The sequence below is a fragment of the Typopeltis vanoorti genome, chromosome 26, assembly GCF_054136105.1.
Source record: "Typopeltis vanoorti isolate ZY-2024b chromosome 26, IOZ_Tvanoo_1.0, whole genome shotgun sequence".
Lineage (NCBI taxonomy): Eukaryota > Metazoa > Arthropoda > Arachnida > Uropygi > Thelyphonidae > Typopeltis > Typopeltis vanoorti.
The window spans coordinates 19,913,334-19,935,955 of record NC_143574.1 but is presented as its reverse complement, the minus strand read 5'-3'; the positions used below and the strand labels follow the sequence as shown (position 1 = coordinate 19,935,955).

The 22,622-nt window shown below is 33.8% G+C and overlaps 1 protein-coding gene across 5 annotated transcripts in view; it reads left to right on the top strand.

The window, feature by feature from the left end:
• Window positions 1–22,622, top strand: part of LOC150092386 (E3 ubiquitin-protein ligase LRSAM1-like) — a 414,983-nt gene that overhangs the window by 245,296 nt on the left and 147,065 nt on the right. For all 5 annotated transcript variants that reach the window (XM_090415009.1, XM_090415005.1, XM_090415008.1 and 2 more), the window contains 2 exons: window positions 6,100–6,187; window positions 17,876–17,972. In XM_090415009.1, coding sequence (XP_090271135.1) covers window positions 6,100–6,187; window positions 17,876–17,972 — 185 coding nt within the window. The remainder of the gene's footprint in view (window positions 1–6,099; window positions 6,188–17,875; window positions 17,973–22,622) is intronic.

The window sequence follows — 22,622 nt, the reverse complement described above, 5'->3', positions numbered from 1 at the left end:
GTTTGAATTCTATTTCATTGACACTTCTTAAGTCGATGGTGCTTATCTTGGATTCTGCTGATGTTGACTTTGTCACTGTAGCTGACTTCACACTTTTCGTCCCTATTTTCTGATAAAAATGTAGGGACCATGTTTAAATTGTGTGATGTTGAATACTATGACTACTCCTGCCTTTCCTCGGTCACTGTTACTAAAACGTTTAATTTTAAGTCAATTCTAATTTAAGTCAATACAGAATGCAATTTAGTTGGTTATCCTTATTCATTTAGTATTCAGTGGATACCTATTAGTAGGCAGACGATGTGAAGGAGAGAGTAAGACATTAGGTCAGAAGCCCTAGTCAGTTCTTTGTTTTTCTTAAAGCCAGAATACTGGTTTTGGATATCCTACTTCTTCTTAATCTATACTCTGGATCCGACATGTTATTTATTATGATGTTCTTAACAAAAATAGAAGGTTGCTAGTTGATTTCTAATTCAAATATAAAGAAAATTTATATTTAGAGACTGCGCCACTTTATATCTGAATTAGTTCAAGAATTGAAGATAAACCAACTCACAACTATCTCTCCTTTTAGGTGTTAATATTATAAATACTGGCCGAGTATATTTGATTTACTTATCTCTCCCGCTTTGGTTCGAATATTTTATGAATGGTGCAGTAAAAGAGATTCAGGCAAAATACAACATTAGATTAACAAAACAAACATTTAATTTTATAATCACAAATTATACACTTAACTTCAAATCACTAATTAAGTTATTAGAAACACTTCAGCCTTCCTGGCAATACAGACAATGGTAATTCTGCTATCTCTACTTTACAGTCTTCTCACAGTTCCTTAAGTTCTAAATACAATAAAATTTTCAGTAACACTTCTCCACAAACAATCACTTTTAATTTTATACTTCGGCTAATTCTCCACAATAGTTACTGTTAGTATCAGGGCATTCTAAGATGAAACTCACACACTTTGTAACACTCTCTGTAACTTCCATAAATTTGGGCCAATACTTCTTAATTTTGAGAACTGAGAAATAAGATTGTCCTTAAATATTTGATAATCAAATGTATCCTTGAGAATTGGAGATGAGTTAAAATATGTTTTAGCTTTGCCTACTAATTTACTTCTGAGTAAAATTAAAAGTTGAAAATCCGTCCAATTTGCTATTTTTCTAAGTTTTTCAACATAAGTAAAAAAAAACAGTACATTATCTGATTCTTCACCTGAAAACTGGGGAAAAACCTGTTGTGGGTTCACTGTACGAAAAAAATTCACTATCTTCCATTTTAGAACTTGATGAAACTGCCATATTAATCTATTAACAACAACTTTAAAAGAAATCAGAATCCTAAAATAACTTCTATGTTTGCGTGATTCTAGTTTACAACCAATTCACTTGATTCACTCAATTTACTTTAAAAGTTCTTCGGATCACCGTTTTTTTTTTTTTTTTTGATACTCTTAATAAAATTTAATACTTAATATTACAATCTTTATTAGTGAATTCAAATCCTGTCGGCTGCGCCATTTTGTTGTATCCTACTTCTTAATTTATACTTTGGATCCGACATGTTAGTCACTATGATGTTCTTAAACAAAATTATAAGTTGCTAGTTGATTTCTAATTCAATATAGAGAAAATTTATATTTATAGACTGCGCCACTCTATATCTGAATTAGTTCAAGAATTGAAGAAAAATCAACTCACAACTATCCTCTTTTATATGATGTTATTATATATACTGGCCGAGTATATTTAACTTACTTAATTTTCCCGCTTTGGTTCGAATATTTTATGAATGGTGCAGTAAAAGAGATTCAGGCAAAATACAACTTTTCATTAACAAAAACAAACATTTAATTTTAAAATCATAAATTTTACACTTAACTTCAAATCAGTAATCAAGATATCACAATCACTTCAGCTTCTCCGATAAGTACAATCAAACTCTGATAAGATAAATCTGTTATCTCTATATCACAGTCTTTTCATAGTTCCTTAAGTTCCAAATACAATAAAAATTGCAGTAATACCTCTTCATAAACAGACACCTTTAATTTTACGCTTCTTTTAATTCTCCGTGATAGTTACTGTTAACATCAGGGAATTCTAAGATGAAACTCGCACACTTCTCTGAACAGAAATATTAAAGTTGGAATAATCTTACTGTTAATCTTCTTCCTTCATCAACATACACACAAACACTTTTTATAACTGTAAACACTTTTAACAATAAACAGCACTCATTAAAATAAATCTTCTAGCATTAACTGAATTAATTTGCGGGCACAATACATATAATCAGATGTTCTTGTATGAAGCACTACTGATTACTCTTGAATTAGGGCAATACACAATAATTCTTTAGCTTGGGGTTTTATATGTACAGATGTTCATTCCTCCGGCATGCAAATAATTCTTTAGGCACTATAATTCTAAACACCGCTATCATTAAACACAACCCTGTTGCCTCTATTTATTCTCTAGTTACTTCTTACTATGCTTCACATTTCAGTGTGTCCTTGAAAGGTCAGCCCTGAAAATAAATCTCAACTAAAATATCGCTAGTCATTCAGTAGTCACTCAGCTATCTTCCGTTGCTTTATTTGCTATTCAGAAACTTATTAGCTAACTGCTTCTCAACTTGTAGACTTTATTTAGTTGCTTGAGTGACTTGCCGACTCGCTATTATCGCACTGTGATTGCCGAATGCCCGATTCCAACCTAATGCCAATCCTTCTCTAATAAATCTCTAATGCTCTAATTAATTAATAATTCCAGCATTCGTCACTTATATATCTGTTTTTCCCCCTAAATTGCTCACGTCATTTCTTTCTAAAACACTTTTCAATAAACCTCACGTGGTGTTCCAAAATGTGCTCGCTCACCTACATACGTTTCCATGACAACAAAACAAAATATAATAAAATTGAGCTATTACGTAACATTAAATTTCTACAAACAGGAATAAATAGAGAATATTTACATTTCAATAATGCGCAGTTAAATTATCAAATACAAACTCTTATAATATTAACATAGTAATAATTAAAATAGCTTAATAATATTTAATACAGTCTTTTCATTATTAATACATATATCTTGATTAAATAATTAAATATTAGACAAAATTAAAGTAGTTATATGAATATTAGATTGTAAATAAGTTGTTTACATTAAATAATATTTACAAGTCTAGCCTATGTGATGGGAGATCATGTTGGATTCTGAAACAAATAATAATTACTCCAATCTCTATATAATCAGAATCCAACACTGGTCTCCTCCCAGTATTCTGACTTTGAACCTTAATTGATCAGCATCTTTTCATGGTGTGTTTTCCTGTATTTTTCAGTTGGTTATTTAGTTTCATCTGTAGCTGCTGATTGAGATGATGGCCAATGTGAATTGTCTCAGTCACTGCAGGAATATTGTTGTGTAGGCAAAGCTGCAAAGCAACTAGCACCCTAAATGCACTGTCTTCTTATTTTTATTTTATTTTATTTATCCTAAAATAAATAAAGTAAGTTATTTATTTTAAGTGTTTGTACCATTCACAAACAACATTAATACCCTGCTGTCCCCCATCTAGCATAGTGTTAAAGTAGAAGAGGTGTTGCACGATTCCTCTAGATAAATCTTATTTTAGTGATTTTAGTAATTATTTTTGGTTATATCTCATCATCATCATCAAATTCCTGATATATATATCAAGGGATGTACAGGATATGATAGTACTACATGAAAAATTTACATCATTACTAACTTCCTATCTACAATTTTCCTCCAGATCAGTCTGTTAAATGTCAAGACTTCAATATTATCAGCTCTTATATTTCTGTCTTCTAAGGCACTTTTTATTGTATCAATCCACCTATATCTTGGTCTTCCTCTGAGTCTTTTTCCTGCCAACCTGGTAGAAAACACTTGTTTTGGTAATCTTTCCTCTCCCATTCTGCTTAAGTGACCATACCACCTGAGATTAGCTCTTCTAATGCATTCCTGGATGCTGACAATATCAAGTTCTTTCCTAATCTCCTCGTTTTTAATATGATATTGTTATTGATGCCATCTGTTCACGCCTCTAATCTTTCTCAGGACTCTCATATCTGCGGTCTCTAGTCTTTGGTCAAGTGTTTTACTTCTGACCCAGCTCTCAGATCCATAAGTTAAAACTGGTTTGAACACTGTCTTATATACAGCTAATTTAGTGTTCCTACTAATTTCTCTCTTATTCCATATGGATTTATTTAATTGACTTCCTACCATACCAGCTTTGTTGATTCTGTTGTCTATTTCCATATTTAATTTACCATCATCAGTAAAAATCATGCCTAAGTATCTGAAGCGTTTTATTTGTTCAACAGGTTCCCCGTTCACAACACAATTGACATTTTCAACAATTCTACCTATTTTCATTGTCTTTGTCTTTTTAATGCTGACCTTCATACCATATCTATTACAACAGCTATTCAATTTAGTCAGGGAATCTTGCAGACTTGTAGCAGATTTATTTAGAAGTATAACATCATCTGCATAAAGCAAAGAGCTGAGATTAACACCTCCAATTTTGATATCAGGTTTAACACCAAAATTTCAAATGATGTTGCAACATGACAGAATTGGTTATATCTTATATACTTTAATATGTAAAGTTGAATGCATGCATTTGTTTTAGAAATTCAATATGGGATATTGTTTAGAAAGTGTTTTTTCATCTTGCTAATGCTATCTTATTCACTAAGTTTAACATCCGGGATTTTGTACAATGTAGTGCATTCTCTATGTATTCATTGCCAAGATTAAATGAGTTATGGCACAAAACCGAGAGTGGAGAGAGTCTGTCATAAATGTTTAATGTGCAAGAAAAGTGAATAGTGTGGAAAGTAGGAAAATGGAGTGATGAATATTAACGATGTAAGGAAAGATTGCGAAAGTGTTCAGGAGAATGTGGAAGTAGTGAATACTAGTGTATGAAAAAAATGGCTGAAAATAATGTGGATAATGAGGTGATGGTATGGAGTAAAAAACACCACATTTACACAATGTCCTTCACAGGACAAAACTGGAGCTAGAGCAACTCAAGACATGATTGTTGTGTGGTGCAGCAGGTGGGAGAATGAAAGAAAAAGTGAATGGGGAAAATATTAAAATGTGAGAAACAGGAAATGAGGAGAGGATATTGTATGGAAATTTGGTGATAAGGAGTATACTTAATGAAAAATTGATGCAAAGGAAAATTTTCAATATATGACAATCAGAGAACAAGAGTTTATCTGTGGAAGTTGTATAAGAGTGGTTAGTAAGGATGTGCTAACTAGATTTCATGCATGGAGAGTGGTGAATGAGTGAAATGCATTGCCAGAATTAGTTGAGTTCCCTGACAGTGAATGCATTTAAGGAGAGGTATGATAGGTTTTATATGTAAAAATATTTAGTTCAGGTCTCTTCTGTGATTAGTCTCTGGACTCCATGGATATACTATATAATATGGTTGAAAGTTGGCATTGAGATTATAATGTTGTAAGATTCTGTTGATTTTTTCCATATTATAACAGTTCTAGCATATTATAACAGTTCCTATATGTTTCAGTATTTTAGTATTGTTATGGTTCATGTCAGCTCTTTATTGTAATTTTTTGTTCATCCTAATCCTAACCCAGAAGAAACCACAAGTATATGTGGTAGAACTAGTCTGTGTTCATTTAATTGTATTAATACAGCTAAATAAACTCACTGTATTCCTTCTTATTTGATTTTACTGGTCAAAAAGCTACGTATTCATCAGAAATCGAAATATCGTAATTTCTGTTGCATACAAATTTTGTTATTGTAAGTTATAATTAAAGCTTACATTCCTATGATAATATAATAAATTTAATGACAAATATGCAAAAGCTCAATTTTCAAAGAGTTATTCACATGTAGATATATTTATTTTAAATGCACAGAATAGGAGAATGACTAAGAAAAATATCATTTGGCATTATACTGTATGATTATTAGCTCCTGCATTTTTCTGGTGTTGGGCTTGTTATATTAAAGTCATAGTTTATTTTCATAATATACATTTAATGTGTTTTAAATTTTTTAGGAACAGCTGCGGGTGGATGGAGAAATATTGCAAATACAAAATAAGAAAGATAAAGAACATCAGAGTCTTGTAGCCATTCTTTTTAACTGTAAGCAAGGCAATATGATATCATTATATTGAATGTAATTAAATTATTGGTAATGTAGTTAGTGAGTAATATACTTTTGCATATTTATATATACAGACTATAAAGTTGTTTCCTACATAGAACTCTACATAAAGCCATTACACTAAAAATAGGCAACATTACATACCCAAAACTTTGCCATGTGAATGAAGTGAATAATAGATACATAATCCTGAACTTAAAAATTATAGTCAGCAAATTAGCAGTGAGTTAAAAAGCTGCAATTCTTGACATTAATTCTCAATTATTTGATAGAAACCTTGGGTTACTGAGGATTTGTCTTGAATCCTGAATAAATGTTTTTATTCATCTCAGGAAGGTTGCATCATTAAAAAAAAAAAAAAAATAAGCATGTCTGCAAAATATATTGCAGTGATGATTTAGGTCTAACTTTTGAAGGATTAGAGTTGTGTGTGCATGAAAATCTATTAGGCAATGGTATAGAGTCCAAATTCTGGATATATCAGAATTATGCATTGCTTCTCTTGCTCTTAAATTTTTCTCAAAACAAAATTTAGCCATATAAATAATGGTGCAATATCTAATAGGCCTTATTTGCTAGCATGTAGATAAATAACACATGCTATTTACATTCCTTCTGTCAGACTTTGCCCATTTATGTTTAATTGCATTCTAATACACTCCAGTTTGAGCTTTAGAGGAGTATGGAATAAGAGGTTCCTTATTTAACTTGATTAATACCTGTAGCTGAAACATCATCTATAGAGATCATTCAGTGTGTGGGTTTCTTTCTGAACACCCACATAGTGTTGAAAATATTTTTGAAGCAATGCCCAACAGATTCAACAATTTTTGTAATTTACTAATAAACATGCGTCACCCATGGATTGTTTTTCTTTCTCCATAGATGACTTGCATACAAGTGAACATAAGTCATGTTAATAAACACATTTCTTAAGACCCAACGATATGCTGTCTACTGTATGCAGAAGTGTAGGAGTGCTTCCAGTGTATGAGGATGATTTTTAATATACTGTGTTCCTTAAAAAGCTCCATAAAAATCAGGTGGGCTAAGATCTGGAGACTTTGGTGGCTATAATTCCTTTGAAATCAGCTGCCATGAAACACACTCTTAAGTAACTCATGGAGGTGCAGGACACATGAATCAGCGTGTTGTCTTGCTATAACCATGTTTTTGAAAGGCTTGTTTTCTAATAAAATTTCTGTACACTTGTAAGACTTGTAAGATTGTTGATTATTGAAGCATGAATATCCACAAGTTTATTTTCAGGAAGCACTTTAGCTTTCCACCTTTTAATTCATCTGAAATAATTTATTTTATTTTTTGTTTTTTTTTAAGTTATTGCAGAAGCATTTTTGCTTGCTTTGTTTGGAGGAATCAGAAGACTGGAAAAAGTGTTGCCGAATGAAGTGAAAATGGATGTGCAGAACCAGGGAAACTAGAACTACCAAGGAGGGGGGAAAGTGGATATCCAGACATCAGTGAGACAGTAGAGTGTAAAAATGTATATAATGTACCTGAGCCAACACTAAGGACAAAAAATGGGAATGGGACATTTAGAATAACGCATCAAGATAGGGGTGGGACAAAGGGATCACTGCAATTCATGTATACTAATGCCAGGAGTATTAGGAACAAGAAGGAAGAATTTTTGGCCTTGATTGGCTCTTCCTGGCCACAGGTTATTGGCATTAGTGAAACATGGCTGATGGAAGATGATATAGTTAGTGGGATAGAATGTGTAGGTTATAGTATGTTTAGGAGGGACAGAGAGAATAAAATTGGGGGAGGGGTGTTATTGATGATAGCTGATGAACTGCAGCCAAGGAGAATTGAAGTATTGCAGGATAGTGAAAGGAGCTCATTTGAGGCTATTTGGTGTGAGATTGACACTGGCAGAATAAAATATACAGTTGGGTGCTGCTATAGACCAGGTGATGGAATAGATGGTGGAGATGGTATGCATAAACAAATTGATGAAATGAGTGGAAGGAGGGTAATTATTATGGGGGATTTCAACTATGGTAACATTGATTGGAAGGAGGAGAGGACACATGTGAGGAAGGAAATGGATTTTATTCAGTTATTAAGGGATAACTATCTGAAACAGCATGTAATTGAAAAAACTAAGGTGTGAGAGTGCTTGACCTGGTAATTGCATCTCAAAATTTGACTGTAATGAATATGACCATGTTGCCACCTATTGGTGAGAGTGATCATAAGGTCTTGACCTGGGAGGTGGCTAAAGGTGGGCAATTTGTGATTAAGACAGGGTATATGTGGAATTACCGTGCTGGCAAGTATGACAAGCTTAGGAGATTGCTTGGATCAGTGCCATGGCATGTACAACTGCAAGGGCTGAACGTCGCTAGAGCATGGGAAGTGGTCAAAGAGCATTTACAGGAGGTTATGGCTGATTGTATACCTAAGGTCCGAATAGTGAAACAAGTAGGGGTTAAATGGATGAATAACACCATTAAGCTTGAGCTGCAAAAAAAGAAACAACTATGGAGGCAATTTAAAGAAAGGGGTGACCTGCAGGCACACGAACGGTATAAAGTGCAGGCCAGAAGGGTAACGAGTGTGGTAAAAACAGCAAAAGCCGATTATGAAAGGAAACTAGCTATGCAAGCAAAAGAGAATCCCAAACAGTTCTTTCAATATGCTGCAAGCAAGAAAAAAACTGTACATGGCAAAATGATTTTAAGGAATGACGATGGTAAAGAGTTCGCTGAACCAGTCGATATACTGGAGTTACTGAGCGCGCACTTTGCAAAAGTATATCATACAAGTGGTGACGTTGAAAAAATGAAGGAACCATTAGTTTATATGGGAATTGTGATGAATGAAGTGGAGGTGAATAGTCTATTACAGAACCTTAATGTGAATACATCTGTGGGATTGGATGGTATACCGGCACGGGTCTTGCATGAAGCGGCTAAGGAATTATCAGTGCCCTTGACCATGTTGTTTAATCTGAGTCTCGGGTCTGGCTTAGTCCCGAAGGCGTGGAAAGAGGGGGAAAATAGTTTCACTGCATAAAGGAGGATCCAAGACTACGGTTGCAAATTACCGACCGATCAGCATATCAGGAGTCGTTGTCAAGGTCTTGGAGAAAGTAGTCAAGGGAAAAATACAGGAATTGATTGATGAAAATGAGATACTGTACAGAGGACAGCATGGCTTTGTGAAGGGTAGATCATGCCTCAGTAACTTGCTCAAGTTTTATAACAAGGCGACGGCTGAACTGGATAAGGGAAATGGGTTTACAGTGATACTGCTGGACCTGGCAAAGGCGTTTGACAGGATACCACATGGAATTCTAATCCGTAAACTACAACATATGGGAATGGATATAGGGTTGGTGAGATGGATAGCTGGGTGGTTGATGGAGAGATATCAAAGAGTAGTTTATTCAGGAGTAGAGTCCAAAAGATGGCCTGTGACTAGTGGTGTGCCACAGGGTTCTGTTCTTGGACCACTGCTGTTTAATCTGTTCATTAACGATATGGGGAAGGGTCTAAGTGGGACAGTTCATTTGTTCGCTAATGATGCAAAGTTGGGTAGGGCGATAGTGAATGCAGAAGATGTCAAAGTCTTGCAAGATGACTTAGATCGATTGGAGTTCTGGACTAAGGAGAATAGATGTCAATTTAATGTGACAAAATGTAAGGTTATGCATTTCGGAGTGAAAAGATTAGCAGCAGTATACCACATTGGTGGAACTGTACTCCAAGAGATTGATGAGGCCAGGGACTTGGGAGTGTTGGTGGATAGGGAGATGAAGTTTAGGGGGCACATTGCGAAAGTAGTTAAATCAGCTCATCAACTCACTTGGTTGTTGAAAAATACCTTGACGAGCAGAGACAAGCAAGTTATTGTACCTCTGTACCGAGCCCTGATAAGACCTCATCTCGACTACTGTGCCCAGATTTGGTCACCTCGGTTCCTTCTTGATGGGGAGGAGGTGGAGAGGATCCAGAGGCGAGTGACTAAGATGATAGCAGGTCTATGGAATGAACCATATGAGAACAGGTTGAAGATTTGTGGGTTGCAGAAACTAGTTGATAGGTGGAAAAGGGGAGATATGATTGAGACATTCAAATTGCTAAAAGGATTCTATAGGATTAATTCAGAGGATATTTTTGAGATCAGGACTGGTGGTGGGAGAACTAGGGGACACCCATGGAAGCTGGGCAGGAGTGTTAGAGCTGGGTTCTTTACTTTTAGAGTGGTAAATGAGTAGAATAAGCTGCCAGAGTCTGTTATGGGTGCCATGACAGTGAGCGAGTTCAAGGCAAGGTATGATAGATACTGTGAGAATGTTGAACAGTTGTGTGAACATGTTTAGGGCCTCCCTCGATGAGTCTACGGACTCCCTGGAGTTGCCCGTAGTAGTAGTAATAATAATAATAATAATAATATTTGGACATTGATTATTATCTGCTTGAGCTGCCCTTTCATTTTGATGGCTTTTTCTACCTCAAGTATTGATGTATATTCTCCTGAATGTATTCCTTTTAAATATTTTCTGTCACTTTTCTTCTCTATGTGGTGTGCCTGCTTGTGGTGGAGGGGTACTGGTAATGGTTCCTTTAAATGTTCCAATTTTTCTTTGGTTTTTTTCTTCCCATAATCCTTACTCAATTTCCTGAGTGTTTTTTGCTATCCTGTTATCAGACTACCATCACTGGGATTTACTATCCTGCCTCCCTGTTTAACCATAGGTGTGTGACCTGTAGACATCTGAAAAGTGAGGATCTGGTAACTGTGCATTACTTTGGCTTCTTCTTTGTTAAGATGGGAATTCTTGGATGGCCTGGCCAAGATCGCTTGACTAATGAGCTTGTCTGAATTGGTCAGTAGTCACAATGGTTATACCAGGTAGCCCCAAAAGAACCATCTTCCCCAGACCTAAAATCCTCTTAAACATCTAATTTTGCTAGTTGAAGATCTTCATATATCATTAGCAATACTCCACCTACTCTCATATTCCTGTACCCTTCAAATTCTATTCTAGTAACTATATAATTTTCTGACTACCAGGTCTCTCTGATGTCTATAATTTTTAGCTAAGTCGAGTTGACCAATGCCCAAAACTCCTCATTCAGATTTGAAACCCACGATATTGCATTCACCTTTGCATTATCATTTCTGTACATACTCGTTTATTTCTGTCAGTATGTGGGAGTGAGGTACAAAATAAAACAGGAAGTGTTATGATAAGAACCTTATTTTTTTTTGAAGATGTTCTAGATACCCAAGTTAAATGGAATAACAAATATAGATTATTGAAAAAGATACTTTAAAATGCTTCATTTTAGTGATGGAAATGAACAGAAATAGAGGATACTATAAATCCATTCTTATTTCGTAGCTGAATGTGTAGACACTTAGAAAGTTTCAAAAACGGAGACCACAGAGCTTGATAATACAACTTTTGACATTGGAATTACCTTGGTTTTCACTATGTAAAACACACAAGCTCTGCACATAACAATTCCATATATCAGTGGTTTGAAATAAATATCCAATGAATGAATCCTTTTTGATCCTGAGACAGTTATTCTGGAGAGGAACAAAATATTTTTTTGGAAATATATTTCTTTTTTACTGAAACAAATGATATTTGTTTCTAGGATATCTATCTTTGAGGATTTAATGCAGAGGAGAGAAACTTTTTTTCCCCTCTAGTTTGGGGAAAAAAATTTCACTCACAGAAAATAATATGCTATGTGGGGAACCCTCCCCCATATATATATATGTAAATACACACACTTATTACATTCATTGACTATCCAGGATTAATTTAAGAATTATGCTAGTGTAAAAAAAATGCGATGCTGCAAAAATAGTATTTCTTTATTTATTGTTACTGTTAACAAGGAAAAAGAATATTGACAATTTAAATTTAGTGAAATACAGAATGGAAATAAAAGAAAAGTTTTATTTATAGAGAAGATAGAAGCAGTGTGTTTGTGTGGTTTTAAGCTGTACTTAAAATCATGGATTTTAAGCACAGCTTATTCTGATTGATATTGTACAGAGGTGAATAGTTTTCCACTATTATAAACTTTTTGAAAACCAAGCACTTCTCACACAGATTAATAATAATAATAATTAAATTAAAAAAATATCCTCTGAAAAAAAAAAAAATATTCTAAGCACTCCTAACATCATTGATCATTATTTAATCTGTAAAAGGTTTTCCAAATTTTCTTATGTTAATTTTATTCTCTAGCCTGTCGGAATTAGTTCTAATGGTGAAAAGCACCTCTCAATGCTTCCTTGTGTTACAGGAACAGCAATAATTATATTTACAATCACAGTAAGGATCTGATAACCATGGATCTGTCTTCTTCCATCCCAAATGTTCAGAACATTTGTATGTAATGCCATCCTCTTTGTTCTCTGTAGTTTTGTATTTTCTATAAAAAATTCTTCCAAACATGGTTCAAGTTCACATTCTGCAGATGAAGTTTCACTAAATTCAACTGATAGAAAACTTTTGAGCAGGGTTGAAGTGGTGCTTTTAGTAGACATTGATGCAACAAAGGTTGATTTATGTAAAGGTCTGGGAACATACACAGGAAGACAGAAGTGACTGACAAGGCTTTCCCATTCATTTCAGTCATCTGGCCTGAATCATTCTGAATTCTCACAAATTTTTCTGCAGTTTCTCTCAGCATGTTTTCTTGCTATCAGTGTCTCTTCACAATCATGAAAGATAATAGTTAAACCTTGGGTCTAAATATAAGCCATGCAAAAATAGTTTATTTTCTAATGAATCAGACTTGCATCTTTCCATAGTATTGATTAAACTTTTTGCCAAGATGTTATCCTCACTGAAAGTATTAAGTCTGTTTCATTTCCATCTGCTGTTTATATAAATTGCCAACTGTCATGATGGATGTCTTGGGAAGAACTGTAGTGTTTCTTACAGGCTTGAAAACCTCAAAAAAATAATACCCAAAATGATATGATTTTCTTGTTTCTGTGTTAAAAATTCTTATCTCATTTAGCCTGTCATGATGTCATACATTGAATCATGTTATACAATGATTTCTATCTTGTTTGAACATCTAGTATTGCTTATCTATCGGAGTCCGGAGCTTTTTTTAATGTGGTTCCTAACCACAAAAGGTTATTAGTAAACTTATAGTACATTGTGTGTACCATGGGTAGGCTAAGGATTTTTGTTTTTCAATTTTTATCAATTTTATATATTTTTTATAATTTTTATTTATTTTTACATGAGCTGGAAACCCTGTTCTTGAGACCAAACATAGAACGTTTTCAAGCCACTTCAGGTCTCCAATAAGTGGGGATGTGGTCTCACACCTAGAGACAATCATAAACATCCATGCCCACAGCAGTATTAGAACTGGCAAACCTGTTGGTTGGAGAACAGGTACACTAACCACTTGCCAGCAAAGCTGGCAAAGTTTGATATTCTCTTGTTTTTAATAAAAAGTTTGATATTCTCTTGTGATATAAGCTTGTTTTTCCATCTGAAATATCCTGATTGTATAACAAATACAAAAATCTTTACAATATTAGGAGGGTAATCATCATATAGTAAATTAATAGTGTCAGATAATGGATAATTTACTATATAATGATTACCCTCCTGATATTGCAAAGATTTCTGAATTTGTTATACAATCAGGATATTTCAGCTGGAAAAACAAGATCTATAGACAAGTTGAAGGTACTGCCATGGGTAGCCTTCTGTCTCCACCTTTGGCAAACTAGTTTTTGAACCATCTAGAAGATACCTTGTTCTCATCCATTCATCCCCAACCCTCTCATTGGTTTTGTTATGTTGATGATGTCTTTGCTATTTGGCCTCATTCTGAAAATGAACTTACCTCTTTCCTACAATAGATCAATAGCCTTCACCCATGCATTCAGTTCACCATGGAAAAAGAAAAGGCTGGCAGTTTACCATTCTTGGACATCAGCCTAACATGCACAGCCTCTGGTAATTTATAAACCAGTGTTTATCGACAATCTACCTTCACTGGCAGATACATCCATCAAAAGTCAGCTCATCGCACCTCTCAAAAAATTGGTGTTATCAAGTCCTTAATTAATAGAGCACATAAGGTGTGCTCCTCTCCTTCAAGCTTACAACAAGAAATTCTCACTATGAAAAATTTAATGGCTAATACCATAATCAAATCCAGCAGATAATGGACTCCTATGTTCCAACACCTCAGGAGTCTTCAACAGACCACAGAATTCTAATCCCTTATATTTCTGGCATCTTGGAACCGATTGGTAGAATTTTGAAGTATCATCATCTCATTCCCACATATTTTCCAATCAACAAAATTTCTTATCTGTTGCCATCTACAAAAGACAAACCGAAAAACCTCTGTCATTGGCTGGGCATTTACCAGATACCATGTGAATGTAATCTAACATACTTTGGACAAACAGGCCATTCTGTAGAAAAAAGAATTAAAGAATATCAGTATTATATCAAATACATGAAACCTCAAAAGTCTGGTCTGGCGCAAAATAGTATTGACAATAAACACAATATCCAGTGGGATAAAGTTTGTCTTCTCCATAGATGCAGGTTTAAATATGAACATCTTTTCAAAGAAAGTTGTGAAGCCCTTTTACATCAGCCAAATCTGAATTGGAACGATTGTCCTCTCTCTCCCCCCCCAAAAGTTTGGGAGATTCTTATCTTATGTAACCATCAAAAATAGTTGTTTAATAATATTATTTATTAATACTAATTTCTAGCATGCAGCAAAACAGTTTTTAATAGGTAAACCACTGACTACTGTATGTACTTTGTAATCTGGTTCCTTTAAGTTGCTTGTTTCCACACACTGATGATGTACTGTTATTTTCAGTACGAAATATCTGTACTTTCATTTCATTAAAGTTAATTATTGTGATTATCATGTAATTTATTATTTATACTAAAAACTTGTGTAATGTTAATGTTGTAATTTGACAATACTTCCAGTATTTTCAATTTCACATAGTCATTCATATTCTCTTCCTTCATTTAAACAATGGCCAAATTTCATATATTGTTGGTTTATTCCTAAAATGCCTCTTTCTTGTCTAGTGGCACAGTTGATTTTCAGTGTTAAGTTTTAGCTACAGCTTTATATATATATATATATATATATATATATATATATATATATTTATTTATTTATTTATATTTCTTCAATCTTTTGCACCTGCATCATTTAAATACTTGACAATATTATGAGAATTAATAATAGGCATTTTAATGCCTCATACAGGTTGAGCTAGAATCTGAAACTCAGAGGAATCTAACAATTTGAAAGGCACATCTTCATTAGCAACTAACCACATTTCAATATGAATCAATTGCTTTTTCTCAGTAGAATGCGCAATAAGATGGTCCATTTCATTATCTTGTCTTCTATTAAAAAGCTATTGAAAATTTATGGATGATACCTTTGTAAATGATGTCTCATATTTCCTGCATTGCTTCCAACTAGCTTAACATTTCATTTCAGTTGCTTGCATTTTAATTTTGAATGAGTCTTTTGAGTTAAAAGTCTATAATTTGCACAATAATGTCTTCTTTTGTCTTCCCATATTTATACTTAGACATTCACCAAACAACTACACAATTAAGATTAAACTCTATAAGCAATGACTCATGCATTTTGTCTCTGTGTAAAAAACAAGTTTAGAGAACTTTAATGATAGATGTAGCTATATAGGTACTTTGTAATGAGAAGGATTTAACTAAGAAGTTGAAATAGAATCAGAAGAAGTTTACAAGTATTACATTTTTTTGTCTTTCAACCAGAACTATAAGAGCCTCTGTAGCTCAGTTCGTATAGATGAAGCCCTTTGGTTGGAAAGCCCAGGTTCGATTCCCATCCATGATGTGAGAAACCTTTATCTAGTCTCTTACAACTAAAGGTGAATTAGCCAGTCTCATATGGAAGTGAAGGAGTTTTTTTTTCACTACAATAGAGAACCATTATAATTATTACAACTGTCAAATAACTAGTAAGTTCTATTAACTCTAGTAAGTCTCAGATGATGATAATAATCTAAAATACTTTACATTTTTTAACATGAATATCATCATTTCTCATCAGGCACATCGCATGTGCCAATCGTATGTGTTATATCGTTAAAACTAATAAAATTCTAATTTACAGAAGCAGTTGTAAAAAGATTAATTATAAATTAGGATTATTTTTACAAAACCATGGTTTAAATTCATTCAATATATCCACATTCACCACATTGTTAGGCAGTGCATTCCACTCACCAGCCATTCTCCATGCAAAGAACCTGCTTTGTATGCCATTGCTCACACCCTCCTTATACAGCTTCCAGGTATGTCTCCTTGTTCTACTCTGTTCTCTTAATATATGAAAAATTTCTTCCACATTTACCTGGTAATGCCCCTTTACTAACTTGAATGTTTCAGTCATATCCCCCCTCTTTTCCTCCTGTTCACAAGGCTTTGTAAACTGTATTCCTTTAATCTGGCCTCATATCCCAAAAACCAGTTATGAACTTAGTCAGTCTTCTCTGGAACCTTTCCAACATATCCTCATCACCATGAAAACCAGGGGTCGAAATCTGTGCACAATAATCCATATGAGGTCTGATCATGGCCTTATACAATGGAACAAGAATTTCTTTATTTCTACAAGTTAAGGTCCTCTGCATCATTGCCATAATCTGATGTCTTGTCTTCACAACTTGTGCAATGTGACCTCTGAACTTCAGATCCTTGTCCCCCACAACTACTCTAAGGTCTTATCTTTTCAAAGTCCTTCAAAATTTCCCTGCTAAGTGCATACTTAGTGTAATGCTGTTTCCCTACCAAATTTTAGAACCTTCACTTTGCAACATTGAATTAACAGTCCCACTCATATAATCTGTTCAAGTCCTTCTGTGAGGCTGCAACATCTGCTTGATTCCTCATCACTCTCACCAGTTTGCATTTTCTCCAAACAGTTGTATATCACTAGTTAAACTATCGCAATATCATTAATTGGAAAAGACCTGCATTCAATTCTCGTCATGATGAGAGGAATCTTTATATGGGCTTCTTCAATTGAAGATGAGCTAGCTTATCTCATATGTAGGTAGCAGGGTTTTTTTCTCTCTTGGAAACTCAGGTTTTTCATCCCACTTACAAGCAAACTGGCCATGAGAACACCCGTAATTTACAGACAAAATACTGTTTTTGATGGTGATGGGTGGTTGATGATGATGGTAATAGTAGTTTCATGTGTATTTGAAGAATTAAATAGTAGAGAAGACAGTGAGATGTGTTTGTGTACTCTACTCCACTAGCAGTGTAGTGGAGTAGAGTAGAGTGCCCCTTCCACAATAAGTCCTTGGAGGTGTCATGTAATAATAATATAATGCAATTCTTTTTGCACATACATCGCCTAGAGAGTGTCAGCCTTGAACGAAAGGTGTATAATGAACACTGTAGATGTAATTTGTTGCATACTTCTTCTGCCTGAAGGTCAGATTTTAGTTATATAACATTTTAATTAATGCTTGTAATTTTAAAATTCAGCCAATTTCAGTTTTGTAATATAACTTACCAGATCAATTCATTTAACTTTTGTTTATGAATTAATTGATAAATCATTAATTAGTTTTATTCTTATTTTTTGTAGTAGAAGATCATTCTGCCAAGTTGATCGAGCACCTTATGAATTTGAATGAAAAAATCAAGAACACAAATGCTCTTCTTGAAGCTATGGAAAAGGATAAGTAAGTTCACTGCTTTAATTTTTAACATTTTCTTGTATGACAAACATCGTGGAATTTTTGTCTTAAGTGTGTCTTTTAAAAGCTAATTTTACTATATTCCATTTTTACTAGTTTCAAGTTTGAGAAATTACAATATTATTTAGTTTATTTTAAAAAAAAAGGGAGTATTTTGTTGAGTTTCTAATTTTCATGTCAATTTTATCTGGACAACTACTGAAACTGCTCAAAGAGCAAAACTGCAAATTGGTAAAATGCTTATTTTGCCTTGTGCACAGCTGGCAATATGTTGTTTTTCCAATATTCATATGAGACAGATGTGATGTAATGCTTCATGTTTACATGGAATCAGTACATGTGAGAAGAAGCAGTGTAAGATTTGAAAAATGCTGCTTACGGCTGTTTCAAACTTTCTTCACTGAGCAAAAGCACAAAATAAAATGGAATCAAATAGACTTAATCTCTAGAGGTCTAACTAGTCACTGTGAGCACTAGAAGTTTTTCTGTGACAGTGATGAAATATTGGAGGTTTTAAATTTTTATGTTTTAAAAATTTAAATGTTTAATTCATTCCTCTGTACTCTTCTCATTCCATCAAATGGGCAGTGTGAGTTTTAACTAGCCTTTAAGCTTAAGTACATCCTATGCCTCTAGTTGTGGAAAATTGTGAAGATTTTTGTGGAGGAAGAGAATACAAACATAGTTGTGTTCAACATCAAATGAAAGTAATATAGGTATGCTAAAATTTTTGTACAAAAAATTAATGTTGAAATCCTATTAAAACTTCAGATATTCCTTTATTATTATTGTTATAGTAATCTCCATGGTATTGGTAGACGTATTTGTGGAAGGTTCACTTAACTAGCAACCTGTTTATCATATTGAACCTTGACATCATTTACATTCCACATTCCAGTGCATTCCACTCACTCTCCAGGTAAAAAATCTATTCCTTACACCCTTCTTCACAACATCTTTACACAATTTTTGTGGATGGCCTCTCATTCTTCCCATCTAACCTACCATTATAGAATTTTAGGATCCATCAAAATGGAAAAGTATCTTCTAATGAGTAATAACTTTAAAACATTCTGATATTTTGGTATGTAATGCACATGCATTTTTTTAATATTAATCCAGACATGAGTGATCACACACCTATAATATAAAGAGTGTTGAGTGTCAGTAAATGGTTAAGGCAAAAGAAGAAAGCCATCGATGCATTGCTTAAAGGTTGTAATCCTCAGAAAAAACAGTGTGAAGAAGGCTTTCAAAGAAAACAAGTAGATGATATTCCTCTTTTATTCAATCTGTTTGTGTTCTTTCATTCCATCCACTTATTTTCAAAGAACATGAGTAGATGAAATAAAAGAAATATCAGAGGTGATTCAAAAAAATTCGAAGCTGAATTGCTTATGAATATTGATCAGCAGTTGTTTGTAGTTTTCCACACATGTTTAGAGAAAAGTGGAGGAATCATGGCTACCAGTTCAGTGAAATAGTGCTCAGAAAGAGATAATGTGTGCAGAAATAGCATCTATTAGGAAAGTTTGCAAGATATTGAAGTTAGTCTGTGAAAGACGTCATCAATTAAGCTGGCTGTTCCCTTCTGGATAGCAGCAAGCATTTTTAGAGATTTTTGAGACACCATCTCAAATGTGACAACAGGATTCCAACATTCATTTAATTTAGGATTTATATAGTGTTCAGAATTGTACAAGTGAAAAGGAGTATCTGAAAAGAAGGACACCAAATTTATGGAGAATTTATAGAATTTTTATAGTAGATTTAATCTACTATGAGCCTTTAGCCAAATTAAGTCTTTACTGTGAAAAATATTATATAAAAATCAACAATGAAAAGACTAAAACTGTAAATAAGCAGAAAAAAAATGGAAATAGTGGTTACATTTCTGTAATGAACTTGATATAAATATAGGTTCAGTTCAGAAATATAACCAATGTTTTCACCCCCCGCCCCCCACTTCCTGCCTATTTCTGCCTTAAAACTCCAAATTCCAACTACCAAAACATTTAAGTTTTGGCGGTTGGAATTGTCCATAGTATTCCTGCAGAGGTTTCTGTGTTTAAAAGTTCAATATAATTATTCTGGTTTTGTGACCACACATTTATTAAAGAAAACTGTTTTTAAAACTAAACAAGTACTTAAAACAACGCCTAACAAGTTTCTTTAGTCGTCAGACTAACATCTTCAAGGGTAAAGAGAACTAAAAGTTTAAAGCACAAACTACAACAAATGAACTAATTTTCGTAATTTCTAGTAGTTTGTGCTTAAACTCTTAGTTCTTTTTACCCCTGAAGATGTTAGTTTAACGACGAAACTTGTATGGTGTTGTGTTGTTTTTAGTAGTTGTTTAGTTTTAAAAACAGTTTTCTTTAATAAACATGTGGTCTCAAAACCAGAATAATTATATTGTCCATTGTATTATTTTTGTTATGTGAACCACAAGAAGAAAAGCTAAGTAAGAATTGTTTATTCAACAAGTTTCTTATGCTCTGTGGCATATTTCATCAGAAATAAAATACTTTAATTTGAAAAAACTTATATTAACAGATTGATTCCTAAAACATCAACTGATGTGTATGGAATTGTCATTAAATACATGGTGCCTATGGTTATCATGCTGAGATTTCAAACATGTATGTCTACCATAACCTAGTTTTCAATTTAGGTCTTTTATGTATGCTGGCAATAGTTGGTTTAAAATATGCCTTGATTTTTGTTGTACTATGTTTGATCCATTTTACTGACTTTGAATTTGTGAACATAGCTATGGAATTCAGCATATGCCATTCTTGTGAGGTGCCACATTATCTGATGCTTTTTCATTGTCAGTATGAAAAGCTAGGCCAGATTTGTACACTTGCCTTTTCTTTAAATCTTTAATGCATTCCATCATATAAATCTCTTCCAAGCTTCATATCTGTCCAATATAACCGAACCGGGTCTCTTAAGTAGTGTATTGAGGTTATTTTAGTGACCTCAACATCATTGATACTTTTGCCATCAGCATGAAGGTAACTTTCAGTTATGCCATATTAGCAGTCTTATCCATGACGGGTTTTTTTTTTTTTTTTTTTTTTTTTTTTGTAAGTAAAGAAACCATCTTTGCAGCCTATGTTTTCTTATGAAATATTTGATGGCCTTTGTAAAATTTATTGACAGTTTTAAGATAATAGCCATTCTTTAGGAGTACTAACCTGAAGTAATCAATTTCTTGTTTCCTTTTGTTATTGTTGTTACTTGATATGGTGTGTGTGTGTTATATTTTTAGCATCATTATGACACATTGCATTTCAGCAGGATGGTGGTTTGAAGTAACATGTAAAAAGGTAACTGAAACTATCTTCCAACACCAGAAGATAGTTTTAGTTAATTCAAGTTTTGATTTTTAAAAGCAACATGTATATGAACAAACTAGGGACTTTGAAGATCTTGGATTTCATAATAATCTTAATGGAATTAAGAATAGACATACTGGTGTCCTAGAGCGTATGTAGTACTGATCATATAATAATCATGGAGACATTAATGTTTAGAGGAATGATAAAGAAGCAGAAATTGGAATATCGAACTGGTTTTGAGGTATTGCAAGAGAACTTCAAAGTATAAATTTGTAGCCAAGAGTCAATGGTTTGTGGTACAAGCGTAAGTGGAGAATATGTGTGTGTGTGTCGGAATTGTTTTGTAATTGAAAGAAATTAGTCGTGTTAAAAGCTAGAGAATGAAATAGCTGATATGGATGTAAGGCAGGATTGTGAAAGTGTTGCAGAGAATGCAGTGGATGCAGTAAGCAAAATATGAGAAAGAGTGTGAATGAAAGTAATGATGTAGGTGATGAGGTGAATGTGTGGAGAGAAATAGCACCCTTACACAGACTCCTTCACAGGACAAAACATGAACTCAAGCGACTGGAGAAACCATTGGCGTGTGGTACAGCAGGAGGGAGAATAAAAGAAAAAGTGAATGGGAAATATATAGAAGTGCAAGAAACTAGGAGTAAAGAGAAAGTGTTGTATGTAAATTCAATGATAAGAGGTGTATTTAATGAGAAAGTGATGAAAGCATGTTTCCCAGGTGTAGAGATCAAGGATGTTAATGAAGCTTTTAGTTTGCAGAAGGGAGCATTGAAAAGGTTGTTTTTCTAAGCACAAATGGTTTGAAAGGTAAGAAATATATGATGAGAGAGAGGATATGAAAGCATTGTTGAAAGAAGTGAAAATGAAGAGGAAAGAAGTAAATATTGTGAGTCTGTTGCCAATAGTATGATAGTACAGAGTTGAGAAGCAGGGCATTGATTGCTAATGAGTCATGAGAAGATTGTGCAGGAGGAATGGCATGCAGTTTATAGATCTGTGGAGTGAATTTGATGAGCCAAAGAATTGATATATGCCTCTGGACTACCTTTGAATGGCTTTGAGTTAGATGTTTGGAGAAAATGTTTATTGAGTTTAGAAGTGCAAAACTAGGCATATTGTGGGCATGCAATCAAGCATTTGTCTGGCTTACCTATGGGGCAAATGAGTGTAAGTGCAGGAATAATCATGCAGAAATAGTCACCCCTGGAATAAATGAATATGATGCCGAAATGACCATGAACAGCTGGCTGCAGTTTCCCAGCTTTTGAATCTA